General features: G+C 37.1%; 2 protein-coding genes across 7 annotated transcripts in view; both read left to right on the top strand.

Moving 5' to 3' along the window:
• The window catches only part of LOC100177482 (coiled-coil domain-containing protein 18-like), a 22,257-nt gene extending 20,542 nt beyond the window's left edge, over positions 1-1,715 (top strand). For 2 of the 3 annotated variants that reach the window (XM_018816794.2, XM_026839735.1), the window contains 4 exons: positions 421-580; positions 796-954; positions 1,176-1,289; positions 1,517-1,715. In XM_018816794.2, the coding sequence (XP_018672339.1) occupies positions 421-580; positions 796-954; positions 1,176-1,289; positions 1,517-1,613 (530 nt within the window). In that variant the 3' untranslated portion in view covers positions 1,614-1,715. The remainder of the gene's footprint in view (positions 1-420; positions 581-795; positions 955-1,175; positions 1,290-1,516) is intronic. The other variant, XM_026839734.1, reaches the window with a different exon arrangement.
• lhx3 (LIM/homeobox protein Lhx3a type 1) lies at positions 1,649-15,935 on the top strand. 4 transcript variants are annotated; one of them, XM_026839731.1, is made up of 7 exons: positions 1,649-1,730; positions 6,364-6,942; positions 11,222-11,396; positions 12,487-12,689; positions 13,736-13,893; positions 14,306-14,576; positions 14,696-15,935. In XM_026839731.1, the coding sequence occupies exons 2-7, from the start codon at positions 6,375-6,377 to the stop codon at positions 15,109-15,111; spliced, it is 1,791 nt and encodes a 596-aa protein (XP_026695532.1). In that variant the 5' UTR covers positions 1,649-1,730; positions 6,364-6,374; the 3' UTR covers positions 15,112-15,935.
• Positions 15,936-16,698: the final 763 nt, after the last annotated feature.

The following is a 16,698-nucleotide window of genomic DNA, read 5'->3' on the forward strand; positions in this document are numbered from 1 at the left end:
TATATCCCATTTACCCCGTTATATCCCATTTTACCCCGTTATATCCCATTTTACCCCGTTATATCCCATTTTACCCCGTTATATCCCATCTTAACCCATTACATCCCATCTTAACCCATTACATCCCATCTTAACCCATTATATCCCATTTTACCCCATTATATTTCATTTTAACCCATTATATTCTATTATATTCCATTTTACCCCATTATATTCCATTTTAACCCATTACATCCTATCTTAACCCATTATATCCCATCTTACCCCTTTATATCCCATCTTAACCCATTACATCCCATCTTACCCCCATTATATTATATTCCATTTTAACCCATTATATCCCATCTTACCCCTTTATATCCCATCTTAACCCATTATATTTTATTTTAACCCGTTATAACCCATCTTTTCACCCCACTGCCCCAGTAAAGTTGAAATGCCAGGAAAGCATCACCCGTCCTCATGACAACGACGTCACCCCTACTTTTCTTGGGACTTCCCCGTGGCCCCCTAAAGACAACAACTTAACAGGGTCGTTGTTTAACGGCTTGGAGTCGGAGCTTGGGTCCATTGCCCCGAGGTGTGTGCTGTTTATTCTAACTACTTTAGTTATGTTCAATTATATAACAGTGAGGCACACCTGAGACCTGGGATATAGGTCTATTACCCCACCATCCAAGGATTTAAGCCAGAGTTTCCCTTCACCCCAACACCTTTTACTATTCATAAATTAATTTTATATTTAATTTTATCAAGCATTATAAAAACATGACCACTCAACCGTGTCCTCCCCAGTTATGTCCCAATTGCCGCGAGCACTAAACGTCATCACCCCACCAACCAACCAGACGTTGACACGTCATCGTTCTTCATGACGTCATCACCCACACCTGACGTTGATGACGTCACCATTAATAGCGGATACTCGGTTGAGGATGATTCGTTGTATAAAAGGTGGTTTGTTGTTTGTTTGGTTTTTTCCCTATAGTGATGTCGTTTTGTTGCTAATTCTCTTCTCTTCGTTTTTATTCAAACTTATTTTCTGTTCTTTTTGTGTGAAATTCCACATTATAACTTAACCATAATGGGAAATAACTAAGTTTGATCTGGGATTTTTAGCCAGGGTGGCTTCCTACCCTTTTTATTGTTCTTTATTTACCACTTTTTCTTGGCAGAGTTTTCGCCGACACGATCCACGATTCCACTACCGCTAGAGGATGCACGAGAGCCACCGTTAGTAAAACCCTCGATTTCGACCATAGTGACGTCACACTGCGACCCGAGAAATGGTATGACGTCACAGAACCCTTTATTACTAACTTAATTAATCAAGTATATATTTGTTTCATTATATTATAAATAAGTCATGAATCTGGCCGTAGTGTTCATGAAGTTCTACTTGAATAAAAGACTGACGACGCCATTTTAGGCAAAATATATCGCTTATGGTAAACTAATAGTTGGGCTTGTTTTGTTAGCGATCACACAACCAAATATATAACTCCCCTTTTTCCAGCATGGCTGATCTACAAGAGAAGTTACGCGCCAGTGAACAACGTCGTCGTGACGTCACCTCCAAATTACGTCATCTTAAAGCTACGTCATCGTCATGACGTCATCACATCATAGAAATGTTATATTTTTGTATTAACGCTGGTTTCCCCCAACGTCATAGAGTAGATTCATTGTTTCGTAATAAACGACCACATACGTCACACACGATGTTACAGGTATGCCTTGTGACGTCACATAGGTTTTGAGCGATTATCGGGGTCACCTGAAGGTCAACATCGGTCGATACCACGTGATCGCTGAATCGATGCACCTCGATGATGATTATGACGTCATAATCACCAAGATCGAACAATCGGTGCCGATTTTTTTCAATTATGACGTTACTGAAGCGTCAGTAAGATCATTGTGACGTGTACTTGTTACCACGTGATCGATCCGTCACGCTTGAGTGATTCCGCCAAATGCCGCGCAGATGTTCTACGCATTGTGACGTAACAAGATGTTATTCCACTCGCTTAAACATTCTATTGTTACGTCACAATCCAAAGTGGCGGGGCGGCCCCGACGGAGCAATACGTCACGGTTACGTCACCTATTTGTAACAACCGATCAATGACGTGTACAAGGTCAACTGTGACGTCTCACCAGGTCATGTCGTGTTATGACGTCATAAGTAAAAGAATTTGAAAATCGCGTTAAAAAAATTCGAAATGCGGTGTTTTCGGCAAAAACGTCGATCACATGTTTGTTTTGGTTGAAACGGCGACTTGACCGAAGTATGGCGGTGTCAGTTACGTCGCGTGGCACACTTCAAGTCTAATGGGGCGTGTATGGGTTATCTTAGGTGGGGGGGAGGGGTCAGAGTGCTATATATGGCTGTATGTATAAATACCTCATAGTGCAATCTATATATAGATATAACAGGCGTTATAAAGGATTTGCATGAAAATGTATTTTTAAACATTATGAGTTTTATCTCTTCAAATGTGAAAGCAATTATAAGTTAGCAGCAAAACGACAGAACTATATAAATTAACTATTTAGTAGATCAGATAAAACGTTGCTGGCATGAAGTATAAACAAGCAGTGGTTTTGAATGCAGTTTCTTGACTCAGTTAAAATATGGCGACTGCGTTTATTGGCGTGGCAATGCCTTCAGTAATCAACTTGGACGGCGTGGTTACTGAGGTCGCTTGAATGTATAAGGGAGACGAGGCGAGCTACCGTGTAGTGTATGTGGTTAACGTGTGGTATATACGGTGGTCTCAAGAGCGAAACTTGTTTTTTTTTTAGATACATATACAGGCTCTGTGTTTAACAGCAGCGTTTTCACTTGTTTTAATTAACTACAACTCCCTGAGTTTATTGTTTGTTGAGTTTCACCGCCATTTTTTTCAAGTAGTTTCACCCGAAGCGTGTTTTAACGACTGTCGTTTTGTTGCAAATTCCCTTCTCTTTTTCTTTGTTTTAATTAATTTGATCTTCGCTATCGTATTCGAAGAGATAAATAACATTGTGTTATGACGATCCGTTAGGTTAAGTGGCTTAAGTGATTGTTAAATTAGTCAAATAAAGTTTAAAAGCGAAAATAATCTTCTCTATCAACGCATTATATTTCACCACAACACCCGATACGCAGAATGTAGATAACGTTAAAATACGTGGCGACCATTTGTCTAGAGGTGTGGGGGGGTTGGGTTACCTGCGTTACTCAACCCACCCTGCAACCCGATATCGGCTTGTAGGGCTCGAGATTCGAATTCGTGATAAAAATATTAAAGATTAAAATATGTGCAGTCAAAACATTAAACCACAAATAAGGTTACGGGAATACGATCCTTTCGCTCGATTCGCGGAACATCAAATTTTAAAAACTCATTTTACACAAAATAATCGGAAACTTTTAAATTAATTATTGTTCTTGTTAAGCTACTTCAAAACTACGCGAGAAAATGTTGCAAATAAAAGCGTGGCTGCTAAATCTAAATAATTACTGAGATAAAATAATTGTTATTTATAACTTCGAATACGATAGAAAAGTTTAAATTAATTAAAACAACGAAGGAAAAGGGGTTGACGGCAAAACAACAGTCGTTAAAGTGCTAAATATGGAATGAATAAAAAATATAATTTTATTTTACGACGCTGTAAATAACACACATAGAAAAATATTAATTCATTATTTATGTTTTCTATGTTGTACTGTGACATCATGCAATTACGTCACATGTCATGACCTCATAATTGCCCGTGACGTATATGACTCTGCGAGAATCTTGATTTCTTCAATTGTTGAGGTCCTGTTAAATATTTACGTCATAATGAGAGTCGCGCGTCGAATTAAATATTTAGAATCTGCCGAATGTGGGCATTGTGACGTAAATAAACGGCGCGATTCGTCTCGATTTCCGACGACTTGAAGATAAAGGAATATTATGATGTCATAATGCCAATTATTATTTTCGTTCTATATTTAAACACGTGGGTGTTAATAGATAAGTCGCGCGATCCCTTCTTCGCCGAAATATAGCATTTATGACGTCATAATCGCTCGCAGGTGTCGCGGAAACCGCTTTAAGACATTTTTCGATAATTTAAATGTTTTTTGTTATCTTTGTTACGTGTTTGGAGACGTTATATTTTGATGACGTGGTAACTCGTGATGTCACATATTGATGACGTCATATTTTGAAGACGTTGTTGCTCGTGACGTCACGAGTTCACACAAGTTCACGGAGACAGGTTTTTGCAGCAGATGTTTCGCCTCTCTCGAATCGCCTTCTTCCCTCGTTCTCTTCTACCCACCCCACTTACGTCACAGTGGGTTCCACTTTCATTGTTTCATCAGCAGTTTAGACAATCAAGTTCTAGAACGCAGAACCATTGTTTATATGCCGAGGTTTAATTGTTTATATTCTGGAATTATAAATAAAGTCGTCTGTGACGTAACCATATTACGTATTATCTAGCTTGTCAGTTTGTTACGTCACAATTGCAATTCGTAATCGCGTTACAGAATAATCGTATCGTCGCCACATCTTCTTCAATTGTGACGTCATAATACGTTAATCGTTTCAAATATTTTAGTTTTATCTTCGATCGCGAAACAGTTTCCATTATTTTTATTTCGATATTTTATTTTTACGTCATCTCGTGAACAATAGATGTTATCGCGCTCTATGTGACGTAATAATGGGTAAGAGACGCTGCATCTAGATTCAAAATTATCTGACGTCATCAGATGTAACGTAATAAATACATGACGTAAAATTCGAAACTTTTGAAGGTATTATGTTATGACGTAACGGGGTTGCGAAAATTGTAGAAGTAAGCGGTTACGAGTTTGAATAATTATCGAATATTGTATGTGTTATTTCGGGTAGGTATGGGTTACGCGTTGCTTGATATTGGTTAGGGTTCCTGAGGTTTTTAGTTAAGTGCTTTGTACTCGTATTCACGAGTATTAAGTTGGTATTGAAATTGTAAAAGTTAAACTTTTAAGAGCTTTCCATGGGTATAGGGGTGCGTGGGGGGTCAGGTGTGTACCCTGTGTATTTGGGTAAGTGAATAAAGTATCGGGTGCTTGGTCTGTGGTATTGTTAGTTTGTGTTTAGTAATAATGGGTAAAGTGTGAATGGTAGGGGGTTAGGGGTGATGGGGTTCATGTGGAATATTTGCGGCTTCTTGTTTTATATGAGAAGCGGAATATTAAATAGTGGTGGTCGTATCGTTGTTATGCGATGTACGTGCGTTGGATGCCTTGTATGAGGTTGCGGGTGATTTGGTTTGTGGGTAAAATACCTGTACTATTACTGGGTTGTGGTTTTTATAAAAAAACAAAATTTGTGATGATGGTAGTTTATGTTCGTGTATGTATATATGGTGAAATGTGGGTGTTGGGTTATATGGGTATTAAGGGTCATAAAGTTTTGGGGTTTTTGAAACACCCATGTTATTTGTGGACTGTTGTTTTATAAGAAGCAAAATTTCGAATAAAATTATCTCCGCCCCGCTTGCGATGTGTATCGTGTACGTGTGGATAAATAATGTAATAGGGGAAGTGAATGAATGAAAATGTATGCAAAAATACTAACCAAAAACTACATGCGAGGCTGGTTAGTAATGAATAATGTAATAGGCGATTTGCTCCCGAGATCTTAACGCCAATTGCCCGTTTTAAAGTTTGCTGACGAATTATTATTTATTTTGCGTTTAAGGCGGTTTTATGTTACATTTCATACTTCGGAAAAATTCGGAATTTTTCGGAGAAATTTTGGGAGTTGAATTTTCGGTTCGGGTGTTTTCGTAAAGTTTCGTTAAATTTCGGAAGTATTTCGAAAATGATTTTAAATCCAATACACTGAAGGTTTTTGAAAGCAAACCATCGTTTTCAATTTACATAATGCAATCTCGTCGCCGTGCCAACTGCGTCACAATCGCCGCCATTTTGCATCCATTGTTTTCGACGCGAACGACAATGGCAGCTTTGACGATTGGAATCGCGGCCGCGAAAGGAAACTTAGGGTGTGTTTCGTAACATAAGGTGTTATGATGTAATTCTATTCTATAAGGGTGAAGTACTTATCGAGGTTTAGGGGTTTAGACCATTTTGCCCATTACCCGATCAAGTCGATCAAGTCGTGCCAAAAATAGTAGATATTTTGTTACTTCTGCTACCAGGCCTAACAATGCAATATAAACTTTCTATAAAAAATGTTAATCCTATTGCTCGAATGTCGGACGAAACATCCGATTAAAATGTCTACAACACGTTATGCCTGGTAGCAGAAGTAACAACGTTATAGTTACAACATTATTACGTCACATTAATACGTCATACTATCGCAGGAACGTAGACAATGCAGACCGGAAGTGAGTTTCATCAAAATTCAGCCGGAAGTATACGTCACCAACCGGATATTGCGTACCACCAAGACAGAAAGCATTTATCGACGCAACAATGGGATGACAATGGTAAAAAATCCGACGTGAATCAAGATGACGATTTTGACCAATACGTGGACGATGACGTAGGTTATGACGTAGGCGATGATTTTGATGATGACGACGACGATGACGGCATAGTGGTCGATTGTGATGACGACAGAGACTCGCTGATGGATTTAGATTTTTCAACATCCTTGCTTTCCGGTCACAGTGGGGATTTCCAGGATCGAAAACACGACTTTCCTACGTCATCGCTGCAAGAACTATTCTCTATGACGCAATCGGTGACGTCATCAAGTTGTGACGTCACCAACCTCGTGACCAGCTCCATCCAATCACATCCCGACCTCAACGACTCGGGGATCGTTACCACAGTAGGGGAATCCCCGCAGAACCCCTTTTTACCCCAAACCTCTTCGAAACAAACGGACAGCGCTGGGTCGCTGTTCGCGCTTCTATCGTCCGATCAACGAATACAAGGTATTGTGACGTCATTTTCTTCAGTATTCCATTTTGGTTCATAAATCCCGTATTTGTATTCATGGGTTAGGTCGTTGTTAAGGACCTGGGATTTAGACTAGAGGTACAATGCCCTATTACCCCAATACCCAGAGATAAAGGCGGAATTGACCTATTACCCAAAGAATCCAAGATACAGTAGTGTTGAATATAGTATTCCAATTATACGGGAACTTACAATAATTAAAATTACGAATTATCTATTTTTTGGCTACAAATATTCACAAGATCAAATAATCTTTGTCAGCTAACTAGCTGTTCCTAACCAATCTATCGTACCTGAAACTCTAAAAAATAATAAAAAATCTTTAAAAACTGCAGTATAAAATTCTAAACAGCGAGTTTCTAAATTATTTGGTAAAAATGCGTTTTTTTTAAAGGTAAACTTATTTATTTGACGTAACTTTATATATAATGATAGAATAAACTGTATAGGCCTACTACGTCTTGTATAACTTAAATAACACACGATACAACTAAAAATCGAGCTGCGAGCTAAAATTTGAGCCAAAACTGACAAAAATTGTACAAAACCTGCTACCTTGCCGTACAGTGGCTTGAATTGTGTGTGTGTCTTGCCAGGGTAAAGCTGTGTGTTTGTTAAATAATTGCTAATCTAGTTTGTATAAAATACGATTTATATCGGCCAGGGCATCAAAATTGTTCGCAAATTAGTTTATGTTCCTGCCGCTTCCCTTCTGCAGATGAAATTATAGTAATCGCTTTTTGCCGGAGCGCAGAACAGTGTTGCCAGATATAGTTCACAAGGTTAAAAATATGTTTTTAAATGTTATAACTTTTGAATAATACATCAAATATATGCTATAGTAGTATTAGTAACTATCCTTTGTTTATATAAAAGTGTTTCCAATGTTTTAATGTTGCTTGCTTTTAAATTTAAAAATAGTCTGGAAACACTAGATTTAGATTAATCAGCAAATGGGGTTTAATGTCGATCGACCTGTTTGTGACGTCACGCAACGTCATATTGAATCATTTTGTAACTAAAGCGGTGTTGTGATTCTGTTTTGAAGCTAAGTTTGATTGAAAATTTATTTATGTATTACAAGTATATACAATGTAGCTAATATTGCTTAAAATATAAGAAATTGGTTTTATAAACGAGACTTTGCACTTTGTATTAGTTTAAATGGCAATTGTTGCAACAAAATTGAAATTTAACCATATTATAGGTAACTATGTTATATTGTAATAAACAAAATTAGGATTTTGACAAAAAGTTTGAGTAACTTTTGAAAAAACATTGATTTTCTTCGCAAATTCTGTAATTTAATTTTCAAAATGGCGACGTACTTGCCTATTGGTGTTTATTTGTAAAGAAAATTGAAAATACGAAATTATAACGTTTTATAAAATGTTATAATTTATTTTCAATGTTATATTTCTATTGTATATAGATAAAAGTATAATATTTCTATGTTTTGCGCCAATTTACATAGAGATCTTATATAAATTCTATAAAAATAATAAAATTACAAAATAACGACTACCCATTGGGGAACAAAATATATAAAGTTAATATTATGGATCTACACACAACAATTTGGGGATAAAACAAATTCCTGAAATGTATAATGTTTTCAGTTTATGTACACGTTATACTGTAATATAGACGTTCATATAACCTTATTGTATATTAGGTTAGGATACGATGTGCTGTCATTTTGGTATCAAAATTTCAATTGAAACGACTTTTGTATATTGGATTATACTTATTATATAACTGACTATATAGAAGGTTGGGGTAGGATAGTCTATTTCATTCTATTTTTTGTCCCATTTGGCATTATACAAAGAAATTTACAGAATTACTTAACCGTATCCTTACAACTCTTTAAGGGCGTTGTAATTTGTTAAATCACGATTAGGAAACACAGGATATTATGTGTTAACGGTGTCCATCTTACCCCACAGTAATACGACATGTTATGTAAAATAAAGCCCAGATATTGGATGCTAAACTTATGTTGTGCAGATGTTTCAAACTAAAGAAATATCTTTTTAACTTCCTTTAAAAAAAACCTTCGTAATTGGCGGAGACACTTTAAGTAAACAGAAACTATTTTCTCATTTAATATTCATCCGCCGAATGGACGACGCGTGCACCTCACCTGTTAGGGCTGTGACGTAAACAATCACCATTGTCCACCTGTGTCCATCCATTTTCTACGTCATAAATATTTGATTCTAGAATATTTTAAACAAACGAAAATGGCGTCCTCGTGTTTTCTTTACAGTGGTTGCTGATGTTGTATTTATAGGATTATGGGTTGGGGTAAGATGGTACATGTATTCATACCGTCCCATTTGGTAATAAACAAAGAATATTTACAGATTTACTCAACCGTATCCTCGCAACTCTAAAATAGCGTTGTTAGTTGTGTAAAAACACGTATGATATTGGATATTATGTGCCAAAGATATTCTATATTAACCCACAACTTTACTATTTCGGCGAAATTTTTGAATCAAAGTTTCTATTCAACCAATTAGTATATATGATTGCTTATATAGTGTAATATTTATAGATATTCTAAATAAGTTTGCACCAAAACCCAAATATTACGGCGCGTTATACATGGTGCTGGTATTCAACGAATTGATTTCGATTCTCGCGTCGTTTAATTGTTATCTCATGCTGGGTATAATGATGACATAATTACATCTGTGACGATTCGTGGTTGGATAATTAATGACATTATGACATCACACTTACTAAGTTGTCATTGGGCGGATTTCAAATTTTCAATTATTTGAATTCTTTCTTAATTATCGCGGGACAATTTACATTTTTAGAACTCAATAATAAAACTGGACTTCTTAAAGTAGCGACAAATATAATTGGATATTCAAACAAATGCTATTATTTAATGTTTCTTGGGTTTTGCAGCTTACATTTAAATACAACTCACTGTGAGTTTATTGTATGTTAGCAGCCACGTTTTCATTTGACAATTTTTTCAGTAGTTTTTACCCCTAGCATGTTTTAACTACTGTCATTTGCTGCTAATTCTCTTCTCTTCGTTGTTTAATTAATATGATCTTAGTTATCGCATAAGAAGGCCGCTTACAAATTATCATTTAACACGGATGCTAAATTTATCTTTTCGATTACGGTAGCGAAGATTAAAAAATAGTTAAAACGAAAAGACAGGGCATATAGCGAGAAACGCGACAGTCGTTACAACACGCTTAACTACTAACTAATATTGTCAAATATTTGTTTAGTAATGAATTACATTGTTACGTCATAATGTTCCGGTTCAAACCGACCAATCACAGCTTGATCTTCAAACAAAACATAATACGTAATTTCCGAATGACGTCACTTTGAACGACGTCACGCCGACACATCACAAATGCAAATACCAAAACGGATACTACGTACTTGTGACGTACACCTGACGTCATCCTTCTCGCTGCGTCGTCTGTACCGCATTATGACGTCATGAGAAACACCGCTGTTTGCATTGTGACGTCTAGATGTTACGTCATCAAAGCGGCGTAATTCGTTTGTTAAGCGCGATATCCCGCTGATCAAAGCGAGGCGTTAATTGTTTAAGAAAGAAAGTGGATTCTAGAATATATAAACCTGCGCGACGTCGCGATTGTATTCCATTGTTAAGAACAATCGATCAATTTGTTACAGTTAATTCTACAATTAAAATGATTCTCGATACTAAAGCGCTCGATGAACTTACGAACCTGCCGTCGCCAGGTAACGGTATGACGTCAAGAATCATGACGTCGCGATTTCACCCGTACGCGAAAGTTTCGAAAACATCGGGTATGAAATCTCCCACCTGCGGGGATTCGGGGGCCGTTGTCCCGCCGATATTGGCTTCGCGACCTGAGGTCGTCGGTTGGCAAATGGAAGTCGAAACGCACGTCACAGAAGATTATAGTGACGTTTTGTTAGTTCTTTGTAAGTGGCGTGTTTTAGTAATTAGGGATACGGTTATATAATTTCGTAAATATTTTATGTTCGATACCAAATGGGACGATAAAGGAGATTGAAATATGAACCATCTCACCCCAACTTACGACATTTATGTTAAAATATAAAACGGTTATAAATAGAAATTATAAATATAGGTTTAAAACATGGCCCAACCTATGCTATATATATATATATATATATATATGATATTTGTGTATTTAATTTCCGGCTCAACCAACCATACAATATATTTAAATTAACCGTTCCATATTCCCACAGCCAAGATACCAAAATGCACCGGATGCGACCACCATATATTCGACCGGTATATTCTCAAAGTACAGGACAAACCTTGGCATTCACAATGTTTAAAATGCAACGACTGTGGGCGACAACTGACCGATAAATGTTTTTCTCGCGGTAGTTACGTTTACTGCAAGGAAGATTTCTTCAAGTAAGTGAAATGTTTGTTGTTTTTGTGGCTTTTTATCTTGCTGTATTTATATGTGGGTGAGGTTCTTTATACGGCAAGGTATTCTAGGGGACTTAGACCTAAATAGGTTTATAAAAGAAATATTGTCCCAACATGTAGATTGTTTTCTATGGTTGATAAGGTCGTACTATATTTTAACCTAATTAGTTGCTTAATATTTGGAAATGAATATTTTTATCAAAGATTTAGTAAAACTTGAATTGATCTTAGTAATATTTTAATTAATTTTTTTTTTTAAGATTCTTATATAATCCAAATTAAGAATTTGTTAAATACGTTTGTATAGATTTTTTAAACAGCTTTCACTCATAAAGCAATATCTTAAAACAAAATAACTCGTTTTATTATTTGTCATCGAATTTTATTCCTGATTTTATCAATTTCTACAAATATTTTGCATTGGCTTGAAAACAAAGCGTTAAAATTTCGCCAATTTTCCATTCACGTCATTTTAATTTTGAATCTAATTTAACTTCTGCCTACAACACGTTGTTCTAAATTTAAATTTCATTTTCGCGCCGGTTTTAGCCGCGTATATTCAGCTATGGGATTTATTTAAACATTCCCGTATTTTGTCTCAGAAATATTCGTATATATATGCCCTGTTTAATAATTCACCGCCCCCGTATATTTATTATCACCTAAAATATATTCCCCTTGTATTATGCGCATAATGTTTAGGTCTGTAACTTTAATTGCGGGCTTGCTTTTAATTTAAAACTCGGTAACACATTTATTAAAACCATGACCAATATATGACCAGAGTTAGAACTTTAAAAATTTAAAAATATTATGAGCGGATTTACCCAGTGACTTGAAACTATACTTTATCCATTGTAACTTATATAAATAATTTTTGCTTTTAAAACCTAATTAACTATTAATAAACAAAATAAGATAACATATACTAACCGCAAACTTAAAGCCCAAAATTAAATGATGCCATTTGTTTAAATAAGCATCATTTACACCACAGAGTAGCTCACCTCAACCAAAATTAACCCAATAAACTTTATTAATTTACAAACCATTTTAACTCCTTTTTTTTCAGGAGGTTCGGCACCAAATGCTCCGGTTGCGAACTCGCCATTCCCCCCACACAAGTGGTTAGGAGGGCACAGGACAACGTGTACCATCTAGAATGCTTCAGATGTTTCATGTGTAGTGAGCAATTGGGCACCGGGGACCAATTCTATTTGCTGGATGATAGTCGGCTTGTGTGTAAGAAAGATTACGAACATGCAAAGTCAAGAGGTAAGTTTAATATGAACCTCACGCTCGCTGTCGAGTTATAACATTGGTGTAGAATTGTCATGGACGCCTACGTCACAATCATCGTTAGTTAAACAGACAATGCAACAGCTTCTAAAAATCGCGCTGGCAGCCAATTTTAAACAAGATTAAATACCGATATCTTTGTTTATGACACTAGGCATTGTTTGTGCATAAAATTTGAATTGTGACGTCATAGTTTCGTATTGTGACGTCATAGTTTCGATTGTGACGTGATAATACACCTCGCGGCTCATGAATCGATTAGGACGCGAAACAATGATAATAGAAACAATTGACTACGTCATAGAGAAGTCGCGCTCGCAACAATCCCCCCAACATACGGCGCTCGATTAAAACGCTTTCGCTTGTCGGTGTTTATCCCAAAATCCCAGACCACGACATCGAGGTCGAAGCGGATTTCCCGCCGGGGTTGAAGGCTCCAAGGTTGGCCAAATATCGATCGATTTCCCGATCATCCGATTAGTGGAGTTACGGCGCTTAATCTATGGATCGATGGTAGCGCAGATGGCGTTGGAGTATTGATGGCTTTTAAGACGACGTCGCTTAAGCGGCGTTTAAAATAAAACGCTGGAAGTGGATTAGGGAAATAAATACGACGTTGAATGTTACTTGCTGTGCGCTGTAGTGTAAACGCCGCTTACAAGAACAAACAAAGAAATATCTATACCCAGCTTTTTTCTGTGTACGCCAGCATCAGTATTCTTATGCGTAAATACCGCTTAAAAGGACATACAGTGGGGGGAAATGGGACACCTTTTCATTCTATGTTCTCGTCCCATTTAGTAGTAAACAAAGAAAATTCAAAAGAAATATAAAACTGTATCCTCACGACTCCCATGGACCGTTGTCAATTGTTTGAAACACAATCAGGATTTTTGGATATTATGTTCCAAAAGTGACCTGTATTCCCCCACCCTACTATACATATATATTTTTATTTAAATAACTTACCTATTATAAACCCAAACACCCCAATTTCCTTTCTAACCTTTCAGTGTTTCCAGATCTTGACATGGACAACGGTATAAAGCGACCCCGCACCACTATCACAGCTAAGCAACTGGAAACACTGAAGATCGCTTACAATCAAAGCCCGAAACCTGCTCGCCACGTGAGGGAGCAGCTGAGCTCGGACACCGGGTTAGACATGAGAGTAGTTCAGGTGAGAAAATAATCTATTTCTACTTTAATTAATATAAGCGTTTGATATGCCCGAATCCTCACGGCCCCGAAAGAGCGTTGTTCATTGTTATAAAACAAAATTAGGAAATACGTGCTCATGAGAGTAGTACAGGTGGAAAATTGATTAAAACTTATCTTTTTTGTTTAGTATTTGGAACCCACTGTGAGTTGCTTACTATATGGGTTTAACAGATCGACACGTATATTCTGCATAAGTGTGTCGAGTGATTATAAAATTGGGTTTAGAAGCCACGCTTTTTAACCAGTGCTCTTTTATTTATGTTATCACGGCTTTAAAAGGAGTTGGCGTGGGTATAACGACTGTTTTTTAAATTATTGATATTTATAATAAACAAACAAACAAATAAATAACCCTTTTTCCTACACAACAGGTATGGTTTCAAAACAGAAGGGCGAAAGAAAAACGTTTAAAGAAAGACACAGGCCGACAACGTTGGGGAGAGCTATTCCGATCAGGGGCGCCGTCTAGTGGCCCTCATTGTCGACCAAACCCAGACTCCCCGCCCAGCGGTGGTAAGCGTCGTGTTGGTGGCCATAGCAACCGTAAGCGGCCCTCTAGCTCTCCTGGTGGCACACGTATAGCTATCCCGATACCATCGTCGATTCAAAGCCCTGGTAGGGCGCCCACTAACGGACAAATTGGTAAGCTAATGTCTTCATATGAGTTATTGTATTTGTATAAAACAGCAACTAAACGGCTCCTGTTTGTTAAATTCAAAAAATGCAAAAAAAGTTAAATTCATTTCATTTTTTTTCTTCAGAATCCAACTTTATTGCTCCCGAGCACAATGCGCCACCTCACGACGGTATCATGATGGGTGAATCCCCTTGCTTTGCACCTGGGGAAGTCCCGTACCCGCAACAATCTTCCAACCATGCTTATCTATCCCCTGGTAGTATTCCCGACATGGGGGGTTTCCCCAACCTGACACGAAACTACGATTACGTAGACGGCCCCCAAATATTGGGACCAGGAATGGCGCCTATCATGAAACCCCCCACCAACAACGCGATACCGAATTATTACGTCACAAGCCCACAAATGCATCACAATCAACACCAGAAAAACGATTGTGACGTCATATCCGAAAGTAGCGGTCACTCGAACCTGAGCGATCTATCTTCAAGTCCAAGGTCATGGCTGGGTGAACTTGACCACGTGACACATTTCCAATAACTCGTTCCCCTAGAAAAGTTTTCACTGTGATTTCTATGCCGCCCGTACAATTATTAGGGTTGGGTTAATTATTATTGAAGGTATCCGCTATTGAGAAAATATCCAGAGTTTTTGACCCCAACTTCCCTTCTCCAACCTTCAACCCCCAATTTCTGACCTGTTACCCGTTACCTATTACCCCTAACTCCTATTCCTAACCCCAATTGCAAAGTTTCGCAATTCCGATGATTGAGACCAAATATTCGCGGTAATTTGACCCCGAAATATCTGGCAAAGTAACTTTCTTCTATGCACGCATGACTTTATTGCAAAACGGATTTTCTTAAAGCGGGTGCGTTCTATGATATATATCTCGCTAAATTCTCGTCGTATTTGGGACTTTTACACCCCCATTAAAGTTACAATGGGTATTTATACAGATATCTACAAACTATTACGCATCCATCCCCGCTGTTAACCAATCAAATCGCTCTGTTATACGCTTCGGTGACAACGTATTTCTGTAAGACGCATTATACGCCAATCAAGTCGCTTTAACCCCTAACTAACCGAAGCGAAACATAGCGGTTTGATTGGTTGTAAAAGGGATGGTTGTGTAGTAGTCTGTATTTGAAAAACCCTTTTAGTGAAGGTATATATGCCCACTATATATGACGCGTTTATCGTCGCCACATACCCGTATAACTACAGGGGGTTGTGTTATAGTTCCCTTCATTCCATCTCGCTTCAATCCGCCGCTAAAACGCACCCTGTGCCAAATTAATGCGGAACTGTGTTTCACCATGTTGCAATATTAGTTGTGTGAGTACGCGAATAAATATTCATAAGAAAAAACTGGGAGGAAGTCAGTAAATTTTGCATATAAGAAATATGGTCCCATTTCCGCAAATACAATAATATTTATGTATGGTTCCATTTCACCGGGTTTGGGTGAACGTAATACAGCGGAAGGAATAAAAGACTTATTTATATTTGCGGGCAACGACAGTAATTATAATATCAGTGTTCATTAAAATCAAATCAAATGATTTTTTGTTAGACAGTTAATACTGCATTTTATAATAAATATTATTACAGCTAAGTTTTACTGTATAATATATTAATAAAAAGAAATATTATTATGTTAGTTTTGCCAGTTACAAAATTTGCATAAAAAAACCCTCAAGTATTAACCAGAGTCCGTATATAAATTAACTAAACACCGGAAATTCTATTTATAGCGGGAAAAGTAATTATTTGTGCATCACTGGTAACTGGAAACACTGCAAAACCAGTTCCGGTTGATTGGTTTTGCAAAGCCTGTTGTTCAATTTAGGGTAGGGGACTTTTGGGGCAAATTTTGTAAAATTTTATTGAGTAAGTGTTACTTTTACCGTATATTATGGTATTTTGTAAAGTTCTAATGGTATTGTAAGTAAATTAGCGTCGTATTTAGGTTTATTTTTGCTAAAATTTATGTTAAAAAACGCCGCAATTTTTGGGGTGTATATTAATTGTTATTCATAGCCAAAATATCTGTGTTTTATGCATCTTGGATTAATATAGGTTATAATTTTGTGGTAGATATATACGTTTCGTTGTTTTAAT

The sequence above is a fragment of the Ciona intestinalis genome, unplaced genomic scaffold, assembly GCF_000224145.3.
Source record: "Ciona intestinalis unplaced genomic scaffold, KH HT000823.1, whole genome shotgun sequence".
NCBI lineage: Eukaryota > Metazoa > Chordata > Ascidiacea > Phlebobranchia > Cionidae > Ciona > Ciona intestinalis.

Excerpts from the sequence above, each read along its gene's own strand:
- lhx3 (XM_026839731.1), top strand. The coding sequence starts at position 6,375 with ATGCAGACCGGAAGTGAGTTTCATCAAAATTCAGCCGGAAGTATACGT. Across the intron at positions 11,397-12,486 it reads TGCAAGGAAGATTTCTTCAA|GAGGTTCGGCACCAAATGCT; the intron begins GTAAGTGAAATG and ends CTTTTTTTTCAG. Across the intron at positions 13,894-14,305 it reads TAGACATGAGAGTAGTTCAG|GTATGGTTTCAAAACAGAAG; the intron begins GTGAGAAAATAA and ends CCTACACAACAG.